Source organism: Thalassophryne amazonica, chromosome 5 (genome assembly GCF_902500255.1).
Source record: "Thalassophryne amazonica chromosome 5, fThaAma1.1, whole genome shotgun sequence".
Lineage (NCBI taxonomy): Eukaryota > Metazoa > Chordata > Actinopteri > Batrachoidiformes > Batrachoididae > Thalassophryne > Thalassophryne amazonica.
In genome coordinates this window covers 12,157,673-12,176,137 of record NC_047107.1, presented here as the reverse complement: position 1 = coordinate 12,176,137, position 18,465 = coordinate 12,157,673, and the positions used below count along the sequence as shown (strand labels likewise).

The window sequence follows — 18,465 nt, the reverse complement described above, 5'->3', positions numbered from 1 at the left end:
GCTGTTTAATCTGCGCAGTTTGCGCAGATTGATCTAGATAACTAGATAACAATTTGTTTCACAGTATAATCTTCACGTGCCTTAACTAAAGCACTCCCTCTGCTGAATCACCTCTAAATTATTTACACATTATTCACTTTGTGTGTTTTTAGGAATCCACTAGCTTAGCACAGCTACTAGCTCTTAGCCGATTTAGCATGGCGGCTTCTCCTGTCTCTCCCGCACTTTTCTGCTCTGGGTGTGAAATGTTTAGTTATTCCTCGGCCTCCTTTAGCAGTAATGGTACTTGTAATAAGTGTAGCTTATTCGTAGCTTTGGAAGCCAGGCTGGGCGAATTGGAGACTCGGCTACGCACCGTGGAAAATTCTACAGCTTGCCAGGCCCCTGTAGTCAGTGCGGACCAAGGTAGCTTAGCCGCCGTTAGTTCCCTTCCAGCAGATCCCGAGCAGCCGGGAAAGCAGGCCGACTGGGTGACTGTGAGGAGGAAGCTCCCAGACCACCAATAACCAGCAAAAATCTATTTAAGCATAAAAATTCAAAAAGAAAAAATAATATAGCACCTTCAACTGCACCACAGACTAAAACAGTTAAATGTGGTCTATTAAACATTAGACTCAATTGGCTTTGCTCAAAATGTAAATGGGTCCACCCACCACTTTAATCATATCTTAGATCTTGTTCTGACTTATGGTATGGAAATTGAAGACTTAACAGTATTCCCTGAAAACTTCCTTCTGTCTGATCATTTCTTAATAACATTTACATTTACTCTGATGGACTACCCAGCAGTGGGGAATAAGTTTCATTACACTAGAAGTCTCTCAGAAAGCACTGTAACTAGGTTTAAGGACATGATTCCTTCTTTATGTTCTCTAATGGCATATACCAACACAGTGCAAAGTAGCTACCTAAACTCTGTAAGTGAGATAGAGTATCTCGTCAATAGTTTTACATCCTCATTGAAGACAACTTTGGATGCTGTAGCTCCTCTGAAAAAGAGAGCTTTAAATCAGAAGTGCCTGACTCTGTGGTATAACTCACAAACTCGCAGCTTAAAGCAGATAACCCTTAAGTTGGAGAGGAAATGGCATCTCACTAATTTAGAAGATCTTCACTTAGCCTGGAAAAAGAGCCTGTTGCTCTATAAAAAAGCCCTCCGTAAAGCTAGGACATCTTACTACTCATCCCTAATTGAAGAAAATAAGAACAACCCCAGGTGTCTTTTCAGCACAGTAGCCAGGCTGACAAAGAGTCAGAGCTCTATTGAGCCGAGTATTCCTTTAACTTTAACTAGTAATGACTTCATGACTTTCTTTGCTAATAAAATTTTAACTATTAGAGAAAAAATTACTCATAACCATCCCAAAGACGTATCACTATCTTTGGCTGCTTTCAGTGATTCCGGTATTTGGTTAGACTCTTTCTCTCAGATTGTTCTGTCTGAGTTATTTTCATTAGTTACTTCATCCAAACCATCAACATGTCTATTAGACCCCATTCCTACCAGGCTGCTCAAGGAAGCCCTACCATTATTTAATGCTTCGATCTTAAATATGATCAATCTATCTTTATTAGTTGGCTATGTACCACAGGCTTTTAAGGTGGCAGTAATTAAACCATTACTTAAAAAGCCATCACTTGACCCAGCTATCTTAGCTAATTATAGGCCAATCTCCACCCTTCCTTTTCTCTCAGAAATTCTTGAAAGGGTAGTTGTAAAACAGCTAACTGATCATCTGCAGAGGAATGGTCTATTTGAAGAGTTTCAGTCAGGTTTTAGAATTCATCATAGTACAGAAACAGCATTAGTGAAGGTTACAAATTATCTTCTTATGGCCTCAGACAGTGGACTCATCTCTGTGCTTGTTCTGTTAGACCTCAGTGCTGCTTTTGATACTGTTGACCATAAATTTTTATTACAGAGATTAGAGCATGCCATAGGTATTAAAGGCACTGCGCTGCGGTGGTTTGAATCATATTTATCTAATAGATTACAATTTGTTCATGTAAATGGGGAATCTTCTTCACAGACTAAGGTTAATTATGGAATTCCACAAGGTTCTGTGCTAGGACCAATTTTATTCACTTTATACATGCTTCCCTTAGGCAGTATTATTAGACAGCATTGCTTAAATTTTCATTGCTTTGCAGATGATACCCAGCTTTATCTATCCATGAAGCCAGAGGACACACACCAATTAGCTAAACTGCAGGATTGTCTTACAGACATAAAGACATGGATGACCTCTAATTTCCTGCTTTTAAACTCAGATAAAACTGAAGTTATTGTACTTGGCCCCACAAATCTTAGAAACATGGTGTCTAACCAGATCCTTACTCTGGATGACATTACCCTGACCTCTAGTAATACTGTGAGAAATCTTGGAGTCATTTTTGATCAGGATATGTCATTCAAAGCGCATATTAAACAAATATGTAGGACTGCTTTTTTGCATTTACGCAATATCTCTAAAATTAGAAAGGTCTTGTCTCAGAGTGATGCTGAAAAACTAATTAATGCATTTATTTCCTCTAGGCTGGACTATTGTAATTCATTATTATCAGGTTGTCCTAAAAGTTCCCTGAAAAGCCTTCAGTTCATTCAAAATGCTGCAGCTAGAGTACTAACGGGGACTAGAAGGCGAGAGCATATCTCACCCATATTGGCCTCTCTTCATTGGCTTCCTGTTAATTCTAGAATAGAATTTAAAATTATTCTTCTTACTTATAAGGTTTTGAATAATCAGGTCCCATCTTATCTTAGGGACCTCATAGTACCATATCACCCCAATAGAGCGCTTCGCTCTCAGACTGCAGGCTTACTTGTAGTTCCTAGGGTTTGTAAGAGTAGAATGGGAGGCAGAGCCTTCAGCTTTCAGACTCCTCTCCTGTGGAACCAGCTCCCAATTCAGATCAGGGAGACAGACACCCTCTCTACTTTTAAGATTAGGCTTAAAACTTTCCTTTTTGCTAAAGCTTATAGTTAGGGCTGGATCAGGTGACCCTGAACCATCCCTTAGTTATGCTGCTATAGACTTAGACTGCTGGGAGGTTCCCATGATGCACTGAGTGTTTCTCTTTTTGCTCTGTATGCACCACTCTGCATTTAATCATTAGTGATTTATCTCTGCTCCCCTCCACAGCATGTCTTTTTCCTGGTTCTCTCCCTCAGCCCCAACCAGTCCCAGCAGAAGACTGCCCCTCCCTGAGCCTGGTTCTGCTGGAGGTTTCTTCCTGTTAAAAGGGAGTTTTTCCTTCCCACTGTCGCCAAGTGCTTGCTCACAGGGGGTCGTTTTGACCGTTGGGGTTTTTACGTAATTATTGTATGGCCTTGCCTTACAATATAAAGTGCCTTGGGGCAACTGTTTGTTGTGATTTGGCGCTATATAAATAAAACTGATTGATTGATTGATTGACCTTAAAATCTGCTCTGACAGAGACTAGAAGCCAGTGCAAAGATGCTAGAATGGGTGTAATACAACCCCTGGCAAAAATTATGGAATCACCGTCCTCGGAGGATGTTCATTCAGTTTTTTATGTTGGGAAAGTGTAGGTACACGGACCCACAACAGGGGGCGCAAATGAACGGACAATGGAGTAGGTCAAATAACAACACTTTACTGTTGTGAATGTGCACAACAAATACAACAGATTGCAACAATAGACAAGAGTCAATTCACAAAGGTGTCGTGTGGGCAGGCTCGAAGATAGGAGACGCCTGTCCAAAGCAGAACCGGAACCACACGATTTCCTCCGCCACCAGACCCCGGGAATACTGGAGCCGCCAAGTCCCGAACTCCCAGGTGGCCACTGCCTCCGCGTGTCGGACCTGGTACTGCTGGCGAGGAACAAAAAAGCAATTAACTGAGGATGCGTTTGCACCCAGGAATCAGTACGGCAGGAAAGCTACCTCCACCTCTTGTTGGAAAAGCAGTCCACAATATAATGCACAAAGTCACAAAGGATACTGTCAAAACAGTCAGCTGAGGTACGTTACCTTCCAGGTGGAACGATATCTCGGCAAAGAGGTGGAGACTTCGTCCTGCTGATGTACCCCTGCTGATCAGGTGATTGGTAACAGCTGTTGCAGGTGATGTGTGACAGCTGTCACCCTGGCTGCTCCTGTGAGGCGGCTGCGCCCTCTGGTGCCTGGAGCCCGCACTCCAGACAGGGCGCCCTCTGGTGGTGGGCCAGCAGTACCTCCTCTTCTGGCGGCCCACACAACAGTTTATTTTGTAGAAAAAAAGCAGATCACAGACATGACACAAAACTAAAGTCATTTCAAATGGCAACTTTCTGGCTTTAAGAAACACTATAAGAAATCAGGAAAAAAATTTGTGGCTGTCAGTAACGGTTCCTTTTTTAGACCAAGCAGAGGGAAAAAATATGGACTCACTCAATTCTGAGGAAAAAAATTATGGAATCATGAAAAACAAATGAACGCTCCAACACATCACTAATATTTTGTTGCACCACCTCTGGCTTTTATAACAGCTTGCAGTCTCTGAGGCATGGACTTAATGAGTTACAAACAGTACTCTTCATCAATCTGGCTCCAACTTTCTCTGATTGCTGTTGCCAGATCAGCTTTGCAGGCTGGAGCCTTGTCATGGACCATTTCCTTCAACTTCCACCAAAGATTTTCAATTGGATTAAGATCCGGACTATTTGCAGGCCATGACATTGACCCTGTGTGTCTTTTTGCAAGGAATGTTTTCACAGTTTTTGCTCTATGGCAAGATGCATTATCATCTTGAAAAATGATTTCATCATCCCCAAACATCCTTTCAATTGATGGGATAAGAAAAGTGTCCAAAATATCAATGTAAACTTGTGCATTTATTGATGATGTAATGACAGCCATCTCCCCAGTGCCTTTACCTGACATGCAGCCCCATATCATCAATGACTGTGGAAATGTACATGTTCTCTACAGGCAGTCATCTTTATAAATCTCATTGGAACGGCACCAAACAAAAGTTCCAGCATCCTCACCTTGCCCAATGCAAATTTGAGATTCATCACTGAATATGACTTTTCATCCAGTCATCCACGATTGCTTTTCCTTAGCCCATTGTAACCTTGTTTTTTTCTGTTTAGGTGTTAATGATGGCTTTCGTTTAGCTTTTCTGTATGTAAATCCCATTTCCTTTAGGCGGTTTCTTACAGTTCGGTCACAGACGTTGACTCCAGTTTCCTCCCATTCCTTCCTCATTTGTTTTGTTGTGCATTTTCGATTTTTGAGACATATTGCTTTAAGTTTTCTGTCTTGATGCTTTGATGTCTTCCTTGGTCTACCAGTATGTTTGCCTTTAACAATCTTCCCATGTTGTTTGTATTTGGTCCAGAGTTTAGACACAGCTGACTGTGAATAACCAATATCTTTTACAACATTGTGTGATTTACCCTCTTTTAAGAGTTTGATAATCCTCTCCTTTGTTTCAATTGACATCTCTCGTGTTGGAGCCATGATTCATGTCAGTCCACTTGGTGCAACAGCTCTCCAAGGTGTGATCACTCCTTTTTAGATGCAGACTAACGAGCAGATCTGATTTGATGCAGGTGTTAGTTTTGGGGATGAAAATTTACAGGGTGATTCCATAATTTATTCCTCAGAATTGAGTGAGTCCATATTTCAAGATTAGATTTCTTAAGCCATGGTCTAATCAGTGCAGATTTAAAATATTTAGGAACAGAGCCAGAGGTTAATGACAGATTAACCATTTCCAGCACAGTCGAAGAATGAGCCATAGATCCTTGAAAACTTTTGTTTGTATGGGATCAAATAAGCAGGTTGTGCTTTTTGTAGATGTCACAAGCTTCATCAGTGCACCTAGCGAGATACCATCAAAATCTGTAAATCTAGGTAACACCTACATTTACACCAGTGGTAACACCAGTAACACCAGTGGTAGCATCCACCTCCATAGCAGAATGAGGTGGTTGGACCAAGGCATGCTGAGATATGCTCAACCTAATATCTTCAATTTTCTTCTCAAAATAGTCCAAGAAGTCTTGTGCTGAAAAGGGAGAGTGAATAACAGGTGGCCGTCCATGAATGAGAAATGCTACCATGTCAAATAAAAACTTTGAGTTATACTTGTTTTTACTGATCAAGTCAGAATCACAGGCCCACTTTTTCGCCAGTAGTGCAGGCTTATGATCTAAGATAGCATCAGGCCACTAATTTTAAACTTTGCCATTTCCATTCCAAACCTCTAGCCTTCTGCCTAAGGTCACACAACTAACCACTGAACCAAGGCAACTGTGGTTTGGGAAAGTGTGGCCTTAAAGGAGGAGGTGCAGCCTTATCAAGTGTTGCCTTGTACGCTGAATTGAAGGGATCCGCAAGACTATCCACTGACTGAACATTCTCCAAACCTGATGCCAAAATTTCAGGCAGTCTAGCTTCAAATTCAGTCATAGTTGAGAGTTTATTGTGTCGCCACAGTAGTAGACAAGGCTTTCGCTCCACTAAACGTGGCAACATAAATGTAAACATAATAAATGAGTGGTCAGAGACAACTGAGGCAAGAGGTAAAATGTCGATATTCATGTCAGCAATGCCACGTGTGAGAACCAAATCCAGGGAATTTCCATTAATGTGCGTCGAATCCTGAATGCATTGCTGGTATCCTAATGCACTGACAAGTAAATAAATTTGCAGAGGGGATAAGAGGGCTTATTTATATGAATGTTATTCACCAATAATCAAAATGTTGTCCGCACTAGCTGACAGGCTAGAGATGAATGCACCAAATCCATCTGATAATTGAGAATATGGGGCAGGAGGCCTATAAACAGTGACAAAATAACATGACTGATTTCCATACTTCTGACCCTGACACAGCATCATGGACAGAGCGGAGAATCAGATGCACAAACAAATTATATTTATGACCCCCAACAGCCAATAAGGTTATAAATAAAAGTAACACCCTGCCTTGCTTCGCACCATGAGACACGTGACTAAATGGTGGGCAGGCCTCATCAAAGGAAGAACAGCTGTGGGTTTGAGCCAGGTTTCACATAACACAATCATGTCCAAGTGATGATTCATAATTAGATCATTAATCAACAGGGATTTTGAGGACAGTGATCTGATGTTAATGAGACCAACCCGAAGACTTCCGTGGGTTTGACAGACTGACATCGTTGAACAGGCCAAAGTAGCTTAAAATCCACTCCACATTTTCCAGCCAGCACCCGGAGAGTGTCAGAAACCGCTGTCGTCACATCAGGACTACAAGTCCCAGAAGCTGCAGTGCTCCAATGACATGAATGCCGAGCACCGATGCGCTCACCTGACCAGATAATCAGCACAGACGACCCAGTCCAATGGAATAAAACTTTCTCCAGGAGCCTTTGCGGATGCAGTGAGGTCTGCGGAGGGAACCAAGCTCTCTGATAGCGAGGATATCCTGAGGGACATGATTGTTGTTCAGGCTCTGTAGCCCAGCTGCATAGCTTTGCGCTAACTGAGGGAGCAACGTGTGGAATCATGCAGTGCAAAAAAGGCCCTAAACAATCAAAAATGGTTAAAACACACACTGAAACACCAAGAACCATGCCAAGTACATCTCCAAAGGAAAAAAAAACTTACACTCAAGCCACTAAAAACCAAGTTACAAAAGAGAAAACCAGAGAACTGACCAACACACAACGCCAGCAACCTCTTTCCTCAGTGTTTGTTTTTTTTTCAATCAAAAAGTAAGACCCTCCATGTCAAAACTACTGGTACAATTTGCCGGAAGGTACATCTAAGACACAAGCCTATTATTCAACAGAGGTCTCATAATGCAGCCCCCCCCCACACACACACACACCGCTCACATACAAGACTCAGCTGTGCGTCACAGAGATGAATGAATGCTCCAATGTCCTATCCCAGCATGCATGGCTCCACCTGGGACAGCTGTCACTGCATGGAGCTACCAAAGTCAAGATAGCCATGTATGATGGCAAAGAAGACTGGGATTCATTTCTTTTACCCTTTGAGTAGCAGGCACGCAAATATGAATGGACTACTGCCATCTACTGGATGGGAGTGCAAATAGCATCCAACTGTCACATGGTCACTATTTGTTACGCTGAATCACACTTAAGAAACAGAATTTTCAGTTTTGCAAATGCCTTTTTTTAACAAATGAAAAAAATGACATATTTACACAACACCAACACACACATTACAGTAACTTGTGTAATGGTTTATACAAATACGTAAACCAACCACCCAGTGATGAGGGGAGGCTCATTTTCCCATAATGCCTTTTGGCATCTGTGTGCTGTTAATGCTCAAACCTTCAGCATTAGCACATTACTTAAAACTAAAACATTTATGCAATATTTTTCACTTTGTAAAAATGACAGAGTTGACGTTAATTCGATAAACTGTCCGGAATTAGTTTGGTTTATAAATCAAACCATAAATCAAAATTCCCCTCCTTTCGATGTCTTCTGCTACATGTCGGTGCTGTTCCATGTTGAAAGTAAATGACACTTCCTTACAGCAGTGGGCAGGGCACCCAAAGACAGAAGATCTGACTCGTTGTTTGTGTTGGGTTTGTGATCACCTATGATTTTGAAATGTATTGAATTTACTGAAATGTATTAATACTTTGCACAAAAGCCGTTTTTTTTGTTTGTTTTTTTTTTTTTTTAAATGATAGCTTCAAGACACCTCCTGTATGGAGAAACTAGTCGCATACATTGCTCAGGTGTGATTTTGGCCTATTTTTCCACACAAACAATCTTCAAATGTTGAACGATCTGTGGACCTCTTCTATGAACTCTAATCTTTAGTTATTTCCATAGATTTTCCACTGAATTTAAGTCAGGTGATTGGCTTGCCCATTGGCTGGAGACACATACATTATGGTTATGGTTACAGTTAGGAGAAGGGGGAGGATTATAAATGTCAAAATTAAAAAACAACAACCTTACCAGAAAATGGCATGCTTTCATGACGGGGGCACGAAAAACAGCATAAGACTGCAAGGGCGCAGTTTAGAACTAGAAATTGGGGGGGGCAAAGTGTGAGGCCAGCAGGGCCGAAGCCCATAGGGCAGGGGTCTGGGGGCCGCTTTAGGCCCCCAGAAGCCAATGGTTTCTACGAGGTCTGTCCAAAAAGTAACGGACCTTTTTATTTTTTTCAAAAACTATATGGATTTGAATCATGTGCGCTTGCATCAGCCAAGCTTGAACCTTCGTGTGCATGCGTGAGTTTTTTCACGCCTGTCGGTTGCGTCATTCGCCAGCCCCCTCGTCGGATTTTCATTGTCAGGGAAATGGCTGAGCGACTGCCGCTTTGCTCCATGAAAATCTTTTCAGAAACTGTGTGAGACAGCCAGGTGGAAACCATTCGGAAAATTCAGATGGCTTTCGGTGAAGATTCTATCGGCGTCACACAGATTAAGGACCCTTACAACCGGATTAAAGACGGCCCACACCGGCGGAGGGCGCACCGCGCTCCGGGTGGCCATCGACAGGCTGAAATGACCAGATCATTTCCAAAGTGAAGGCTGTGTTGATCCGGGACGTCGTGTGACTACCAGAAAAATCACAGAAAATATGGACATCAGCACTTTTGCGGCACATTCCACTGTTACAGGAGATTTTATCATGAAAGACGTGCCGACGAATTCGCGCGTCAGGACGGAGCCGCTCATGGCGCACAACAAACACCTCCGTGTTGGAAACCATTCGGAAGATTCAGACGGCTTTCGGTGGCTTTTCAGTTGAGTGAGTATCCGAGAAATTGTGTAACAGCTGGGCATGCCACAACATGTCCTGTGAGACTTCCAACACGGAGGTGTTTGTTGTGCGCCATGCTCCGTTCCGACGTGCGAATTCCTCTGCACGTCTTTCATTACAAAATCTCCTGTAACAGTGGAATGTGCTGCAAAAGTGCTGATGTCCACATTTTCTGCGATTTCTCTGGTAGTCACACGATGTGCCGGATCAACATAGCCTTCACTTTGGAAATGATCTGGTCGTTTCAGCCTGTCGATGGCCGCTCGGAGCGCAGCGCGCCCTCCGCCAGTGTGGGCCGTCTTTAATCCGGTTATAATGGTCCTTAATTTGAAACTGTGGATATAAGTACTTTATTCTGAGAATAGCCAGCATTGATTTTATTAACATCCTGGTGTAAATAAGGTATCACCACATGTGTAGAACTCAAAAAGAATGATAGGTTGGATTTTCATTAAAAAAACAACAGCAATGTGGTAAAATGTATTCATAAATATGAAAGAACAGGCTCTTAATTATTATTAACTATCGCATACTGTATTTTGTTTCTCAAGATTTGTTTTTGCATATGTCTGAAAAAACAACAGATCATAAGTTTAGGATAAATTACTTATCATGAATTTAATTTTTGAAGGAGGACTATCGGTCGGCCTTGAAGAAATTCTGGCAAACTGTCCGACGCCTCAGGAGGTGGAAGCAGCTCTCCACCAGCACTGTCTACGGTGCGGGTGGGGAGCTGTTGACCCTGACTGGGAATGTTGTCGGGCGGTGGAAGGAATACTTGGAGGATCTCCTCAATCCCATCGTCACGTCTTCCGAAGAGGAAGCAGAGACTGGGGACTCAGAGGCAGACTCATCCATTACCCAGGCCGAAGTCACCGAGGTGGTTAGAAAGCTCCTCGGTGGCAAGGCTCCTGGGGTGGATGAAATCCGTCCTGAGTACCTTAAATCTCTGGATGTTGTGGGACTGTCTTGGCTGACATGCCTCTGCAACATCGCGTGGTGGTCGGGGACAGTGCCTCTGGGTTGGCAAACTGGAGTGGTGGTCCCTCTGTTTAAGAAGGGGGACCGGAGGGTGTGTTCCATCTACAGGGGGATCACAGTCCTCAGCCTCCCGGATAAGGTCTATTCCAGAGTACTGGAGAGGAGAATTCGACCGATAATCAAACTTCGGATTCAGGAGGAGCAGTGTGGTTTGCGTCCTGGTCGCGGCACACTGGACCAGCTCTACACACTCCATCAGGTGCTCGAGGGTTCATGGGAGTTCGCCCAACCAGTCCACATGTGCTTTGTGGATCTGGAGAAGGCATTCGACCGTGTCCCTCGGGGCACCCTGTGGGGGGTGCTCTGGGAGTACGGGGTCCGGGGTCCTTTGCTAAGGGATATCCGGTCCCTGTACAACCGCAGCAGGAGCTTGGTTCGCATTGCCGGTAGTAAATCAAACCTGTTTCCAGTGCACATTGGTCTACGTCAGGGCTGCCCTTTGTCACCGGTTCTGTTCATTATCTTTATGGACAGAATTTCTAGGTGTAGCCAGGGTGTAGAGGGGGTCTGGTTTGGGAACCACAGAATCTCATCTCTGCTGTTTGCGGACGATGTGGTTCTGTTGGCTTTGTCAAATCAGGACCTTCAGTGTGCACTGGGGCAGTTTGCAGCCGAGTGTGAAGCATCTGGGATGAAAAGCAGCACCTCCAAATCCGAGGCCATGGTTCTTGACCGGAAAAAGGTGCTTTGCCCTCTTCAGGTCGATGGAGTTTCCTTGCCTCAAGTGGAGGAGTTTAAGTATCTCGGGGTCTTGTTCACGAGTGAGGGACGGATGCAGCGTGAGATCGATAGATGGATCGTTGCAGCATCTGCAGTGATGCGGTCACTGTATCGGACCATCGTGGTGAAGAGAGAGCTGAGTAGGGGGGCAAAGCTCTCGATTTACTGATCGATCTTCGTTCCGATCCTCACCTATGGAGCAGCTGAGATGAGTTTCCTCCACAGGGTGGCTGGGTGCTCCCTTAGAGATAGGGTGAGGAGCTTGGTCACTCAGGAGGAGCTCAGTCACTCAGGATGAGCTCGGAGTCGAGCCGCTACTCCTCCACATCGAAAGGAGCCAGTTGAGGTGGCTCGGGCATCTTTTCCAGATGCCCCCTGGACGCCTCGCTAGAGAGGTGTTCTGGGTACGTCCCATCGGGAGGAGGCCCCGGGCAAGACCCAGGACATGATGGAGGGATGACGTGTCTCGGCTGGCTTGGGAATGCCTTGGGGTTCCCCCGGAGGAGCTGGGCGAGGTGTGTGTGGATCGGGAGGTCTGGGCGGCTTTGCTTGAGCTGCTGCCCCCGCGACCCGACTCCGGATAAAGCAGAAGAAAATGGATGGATGGAGATATATATATATATATATATATATATATATATATATATATATATATATATATATATATATATATATATATATATATATATATATACATATATATATATATATATCACATCACATATATCAATTACCTTGACAGTGTATTGCAAGGAAAGAGTATGGCAGTGTGTGTGTGTGTGTGTGTGTGTGTGTGTACACAGATCTGAAGTTTCAAATCTAATTCTCTGCAGTTATCTTACTTCATTTGAATTGGTGGAACAGGTACTTGGGCACCGTGTTGGGCTCCTCCATCATCTCCACCACAGTGCTGGCAGATGAGCAGCCACTCAGCATGGCGGTTAACTTCCAGCTGCGGCACAAAGTCCAGGTCTGAACGTCTCCCAAATCTAGCCTCACATTCTCATCATAGCGCTGCCTCTTCCATCACTGTGACTTTTACTTCCCACAGAATCCCACTGACACTGTCTTTGATCCAGTGTGTGCCTTCTGGGATTTTGAACTCACGTAAGTACCAACAAGGTTTGGACGAGGCAGCATATCTACCTGTCAGATTTGTGTGTATGTGTGTATATGTGTGTGTGTGGACACTTAGTTCAACATATATTATATATTGTGTTGCTTGTGTCCCACTAGTCCAGAGGGTGGTGGCTGGTGGAACACCAAAGGATGTGAGGTTGTGTCCAAACAGTACGGATCCACTGTGTGCTACTGTAACCACACCACCAACTTTGCCGTGCTGCTGCAGGTTTTTGAAGCTCAGGTTCGGCACAGATATACACACACACTCACACACACATCACATCACATCACCTGCTGCAATTTCCTGCTCACCCTGCCGCCCTCTGTGTATTTCAGAGGAGCCCGGAGAATGAAAAAGCTCTACAGGTGCTGACGTTCCTTGGCTGTGGAGTGTCTCTGTGTGGCCTCCTCTTCACCTTCATCCTCTTCATCGCTGTGGGGTGAGTCACAGTCATCAGAGGACACACTCTGCAAAGAAGCGAGGATGAAAAGCATTTCAGAAGTCCTGCCAGTTGACTCAGTAAATAATAATAATAATAACAAAACCCAAAATCAGAAAAAAAAAATTGGGATGATGTGGAAAGTGGAAAATGGAAATAAAAATCTGCAATGATCTTTAAATTGACCTTTTCTCTTTTATTGCAGACAGTTTGGACACAACATATTTCAGGTTTTCAGGTTGCCTTCATTTCATTTCTTAAAATTCATCCCTTCCTGCACATGAGGCAGACAACACATTCCACAAAAATGTTGGGACAGGGGCAATTTATTCTAAAGATTACAATAAAATCATCACTTTTACAGCCAGTTTTCTTGATATAAATCAGGGGATGGACACATGAACCTGGTGGCAGAGGGGGTGGGTGTCCCCCCTTGCCAACATGTCACCGAGCTGAATGCAGGTGGACAAAGGTCAAACTGCAGGTGTCTTTTCAAATTTTTAGACTGCTGGTGCCACTATCAGAGTACGTGAGGCAAAAAGGGAATATTGTGCAAATATTACTTCCTCCATCAGGCATAATCCATGTTTAACACTACTGACTCTGTACTAAGTGTTCCACAGAATGTCTGTTTGGATGCTTCTCCTGATATGTGCAATAACTTTCTGCATTTTTTTTATTGAAAAGGTTCCCAACATCAGAGCTCTTATCACAGCCCCTGATACTGACCCCTCTGTTTCGGTCCCTTGCTCGGCTGTTTTTACTCAGTATGAGTCTGTGACAATTTCACTTTTAGAGGATGTGGCTGGCCATATTAAACCTTCAGGTTCTCCCCATGATCCTGTCACTCCATGATTTTTTAATGAAATTTTAGCTAGTGTTGGGCAGTCTTTTCTTGCCATTGTAAATTGCAGTCTGTCCTCCACTGTGGTTCCTGCAAATTTTAAACATGCAGTGGTGCAGCCACTGCTTAACAAACCTGGCCTTGATCACACTGTGCTGGCTAACTATAGGCCCATTTCCAAGTTGCCTTTTCTTTCTACGGTTTTAGAGTTTGGTTTTTTTTGTCAATTGAATCAGTTTTTAGGTGAGAATGGCATCATGGACATTCTTCAGTCAGGTTTTAAAACCCTTCATAGCACAGAGTCTGCTTTAATAAGGGTTATCAGTTACATCCTTCTTGGCATGTGATTCTGGCAGAGGTGGGATGAAGTCACCAGCAGGTCACTCTCAAGTCATGAAATGGCAAATCACAAGTCTCAAGTCAAGTCCCAAGTCAAGTCTCAAGTCGTAATGCCCACCGATTTGACTTGAGACTTGGGACTTAAGACTTCTCGATTATATCACTTAGTGGGTATCGGTTGCATTGCACTTGAATGGTTCAGCTCTTACTTGGTAGACAGAACCTTTTTTTGTGCATATTGATGGTTCAGAATCATCTGCAGCTTCAGTGTATGTGGAGTCCCACAGGGTTTGATTCTAGGGCCACTACTTTGTTTCATTGTGTTTACTGCCTCTGGGTTCCATCCTTAGGTGGCATGGGATTTCATTTCATTGCTATGCCAAATTTATCTCCCCTTAGGGCAGAAGGATGTCAGTTCTATAAAACACTTCTTGGTATGCCTAGAGGACATTAAAGCTTGGTTGGCCTTGAACTTTTTAAATTTTAATGAAAAGAAAACAGAGGTGATAGTGTTTGGATCCAGTGGCCCCTGTGAGTCCTCCTCCATTGCATTCGGACCTTAGGTTTATTTCAGACCTGTTATTAATGATCTTGGTTTTTGAGGTAGACAGTGATTTTAAACTGGACAGCCAAATTAAAGCTGTGATTAAGTCCGGTTTTTATCATTTACGGCGGTTAGAAACTGTGAAAACTTTTTTGTCTAGATAACACTTTGAAACAGCGATCCATACTTTTATTTAATCTTGGCTGGATTATTGTAATGCACTTTATGTGGGAGTCAATCAGGCATTACCTTGGCGTCTGCAGTTGGTTGAAAATGTTGCTGCATGACTTTTGACAGATCATATATCTCGTTTGTTGGCCTCACTTCATTGGCTGCCTGTATGTTTTAGGGTACGTTTTAAAATTCTCATGTTTGTTTTGAAATCTCTTCAGTATTACACTGCCTTACCTCTCTGAGCTTCTTCATCCTTATGTACACTGTAAGTCTCTTAGGTCAGCTGACCAGCTGCTCCTGGAAGTTCTGAGATCCAGAAGGAAACTCAGAGGGGACAGGACATTTTCCTCATTGGCTTTCGGCCCCGGCGAGAGTTAGTTTTTAAATTGCACTTATTTATTTATTTAAATATGTTTCAGTGTACAGCACTTTGTGTCAGCAGTGGCTGTGTTAAAGTGCTTTAAAGTTGGTATTGGAAGCTACAGATAATCAATAACTTTCCATTTTGCCTCCCATACATTCTCAACTACTAAGAAGCTGATTTTGAGTTTAAAGGCCACCAAAGCTTCTAATAGAATCAATGGCGATCACAAACCCAAACAGCCAATGAGCCAGCGCTTCTGTCTTTGTGTGCTCTGCCCCCTAGTGTAGGAAAGCATCATCTGCCTGTTGCATCCCCATTCACATCTTCATGTTGGAGTGAAGTAGAGAATGACTGTGAAACAGGGAAACTTATCAAATGATCTCAGATCCCATGTGCCTTCAGCTGAACTTTCTCAGGTTCTTTTCAAGAAAGTCCTTCTCTGTACCACTTCATCATGAAGTTGTGTAACTGGTGATACAACAGATAAAAGTTGCACTATGGACAGTATCTACAACCACAACCACAGAGGCCTATAACTACTTCAGAGTTGCCTGGGAGTCTTGGTGGCTTCCAACTCAATTTTTGAGATGGCTGACCTGTCCCAGATTTGCCACACTGTACCATCATGTTTGTATTTCTTGTCCCTTCGGCTGCTCCCTTGGTTTCACTCAGGGTCGCCACAGTAGATCCGAGGTGGATCTGCATGTTGATTTGGGACACGTCTTACGCCAGATGCCCTTCCTGATGCAACTCCATATTACATGGAGAAATGTGGCAGGGGTGGGGTTTGAACCGGGAACCATCCACACTGAAACCAAGAACACTAACCACTTAGCCACCACCCCGCATGCAAATGATGTTCAAGACATATTCAGAGACTGGGGAAGGTTCATGTATCCATCCACTGACTTCTGTCAAGAAAAGTCACTGTAAAAGTAATGATTTAAGCCTTATTTTTAGAATTAACTGCCTCCAACCCTACTTTTTGTCCCCAACCATGAAATAAGGGGAGCCATTGAAATGGACTCCATGCGTCCTTCCATTTGTCCATGCGTCTGTTACATTTTGAGAAGCCCTGTTGCCCCTTTCTGAGACATTACTTACGTTACCTGTATCATATTGTAAATGGACACAAATGTGACATCTATGCATATGACCTTGACCCAGATTCCAAGTTCATCTATGAAAACGGCTGACAAAGACCCACTGTCTCACCCCAAAATATCAATTTTTCTCTCCAAATATCGATTCCAGAGCTTACATTTGTATTGAATACCAAGAGCAAATCATGTATCCTGATGCCCTTTAGCACACTACATTTGACCTTGAACCTCAAGGCCAAGGTCAACTATGCAAATAGATTTAAAAAATTTAACGTTTGGGTATATTTTGCCTTCTCAGCATCAAATTTCTCTTCTAAAGCCAATATTTAAATGAACACCTACAGCAAATCATTCATTCCAGCTTCCTTAAGCCAACAGCATTTGAAAATGAATGTAATGAATGTACTCTTTCCTATGTTATTTGTCCCATTTCCACTCATTTTTCCCTGTCCCAGCAAGGAAATAGGGGGACCAATGAAATTAACTCTATGCATCTGTCGGTGCTTATTTGTTTAATTTGTCACCAAGGTGTATCAGCAAAATAGGCGGTGACATCAGTTGAGTATTGGCTTGATTGGAATGTGTTGCAGGGCTTAAATGCAGGATGGATGATATTAAAAAATTAAATGAAGTTGATCACACAAAAAATATATCTTTGGTTCATACAGCCTGCAATGAAATACAAGTCAAAATAAACATAATGATCACTGGCTTTATTATTTATTTATTTATTTTATTTTATTTTTTATTTTCACATCATCCCAACATTTTTTGATTTGGTGTAGTAACAAGAAGAAGAGTAAGAAGAAGCATTGCACTTTGGAGACAGAGTGAAGGTCATCAACGTGAAATAAATTTTTAATCCTTAAAGGTGTTGGTGTACCTTTGCTCAGTTGTGTCTGTATGATTGTATGTACATGTGTGCATTTCTCTAAATGTGTACTTGTGTGTGTCAACACACTTGTAGAGTTCCAAAGTCAGATCGCACAACCGTCCATAAGAACCTAATTGTTGCTCTCGGAGTTGCTGAGCTGCTGTTGATGTGCAGTGACTGGGCATCTGCCAATCAGGTGAGGCTCCAGAGATGACACATTAATGACAAATGCACAGAACACATTCTAGCTGCTGTCCATGGGCCAAGCAGGTTCATCTGTACCATCTAAGGTGTCTAAACAACACTTCCAATCCAGCCTCAGTACACCATGGCCTCCACAAACAGGTGTATCAGCCACTTCATAAAAGTAGCTATAGCCAGGTCCAGATCAAAGAAAGTTTACATGAATGAATGAATTCATTGATGTATTCATTCATTCATGTCTGTACCCTCTTATTCCAGTAGTCATGGGGCATGAGGAAGGGCACACCTTAGACAGAATACCAGTCTATGCCAAAACACACACATGAAGAGTTCAGGTGCAAAACCCTCTAAACATCACACCCACAGAAAATGAGATAACCATTGCAAGTGAAAGCTTACCGAGACAACAAAATCAATTTTGCTGCAACACCCCATAAATCCTGTGGTAAATGCAAGTCAAGATGCAGTTTGTATGCAGACCCTCGTAAGCACCATCCCAGTTTATATTATATGTTTGATGCTAAACCTTCTAAAAAGTTGTACTTTGGATAGTTTGGACTATCTATATTACAACCCCTGGCAAAAATTATGGAATCATCGGCCTCGGAGGATGTTCATTCAGTTGTTTAATTTTGTAGAAAAAAAGCAGATCACAGACATGACACAAAACTAAAGTCATTTCAAATGGCAACTTTCTGGCTTTAAGAAACACTATAAGAAATCAAGAAAAAAAGATTGTGGCAGTCAGTAACGGTTACTTTTTTAGACCAAGCAGAGGAAAAAAATATGGAATCACTCAATTCTGAGGAAAGAATTATGGAATCACCCTGTAAATTTTCATCCCCAAAACTAACACCTGCATCATATCAGATCTGCTCGTTAGTCTGCATCTAAAAAGGAGTGATCACACCTTGGAGAGCTGTTGCACCAAGTGGACTGACAT

The 18,465-nt window shown here is 42.9% G+C and overlaps 1 protein-coding gene across 1 annotated transcript in view; it reads left to right on the top strand.

Moving 5' to 3' along the window:
* adgrd2 (adhesion G protein-coupled receptor D2) overlaps nucleotides 1-18,465 on the top strand; it is a 415,295-nt gene that overhangs the window by 188,658 nt on the left and 208,172 nt on the right. The window contains exons 11-15 of the mRNA XM_034169723.1: nucleotides 12,379-12,484; nucleotides 12,566-12,621; nucleotides 12,751-12,877; nucleotides 12,973-13,076; nucleotides 17,412-17,514. Of these exons, the coding sequence (XP_034025614.1) occupies nucleotides 12,379-12,484; nucleotides 12,566-12,621; nucleotides 12,751-12,877; nucleotides 12,973-13,076; nucleotides 17,412-17,514 (496 nt within the window). The remainder of the gene's footprint in view (nucleotides 1-12,378; nucleotides 12,485-12,565; nucleotides 12,622-12,750; nucleotides 12,878-12,972; nucleotides 13,077-17,411; nucleotides 17,515-18,465) is intronic.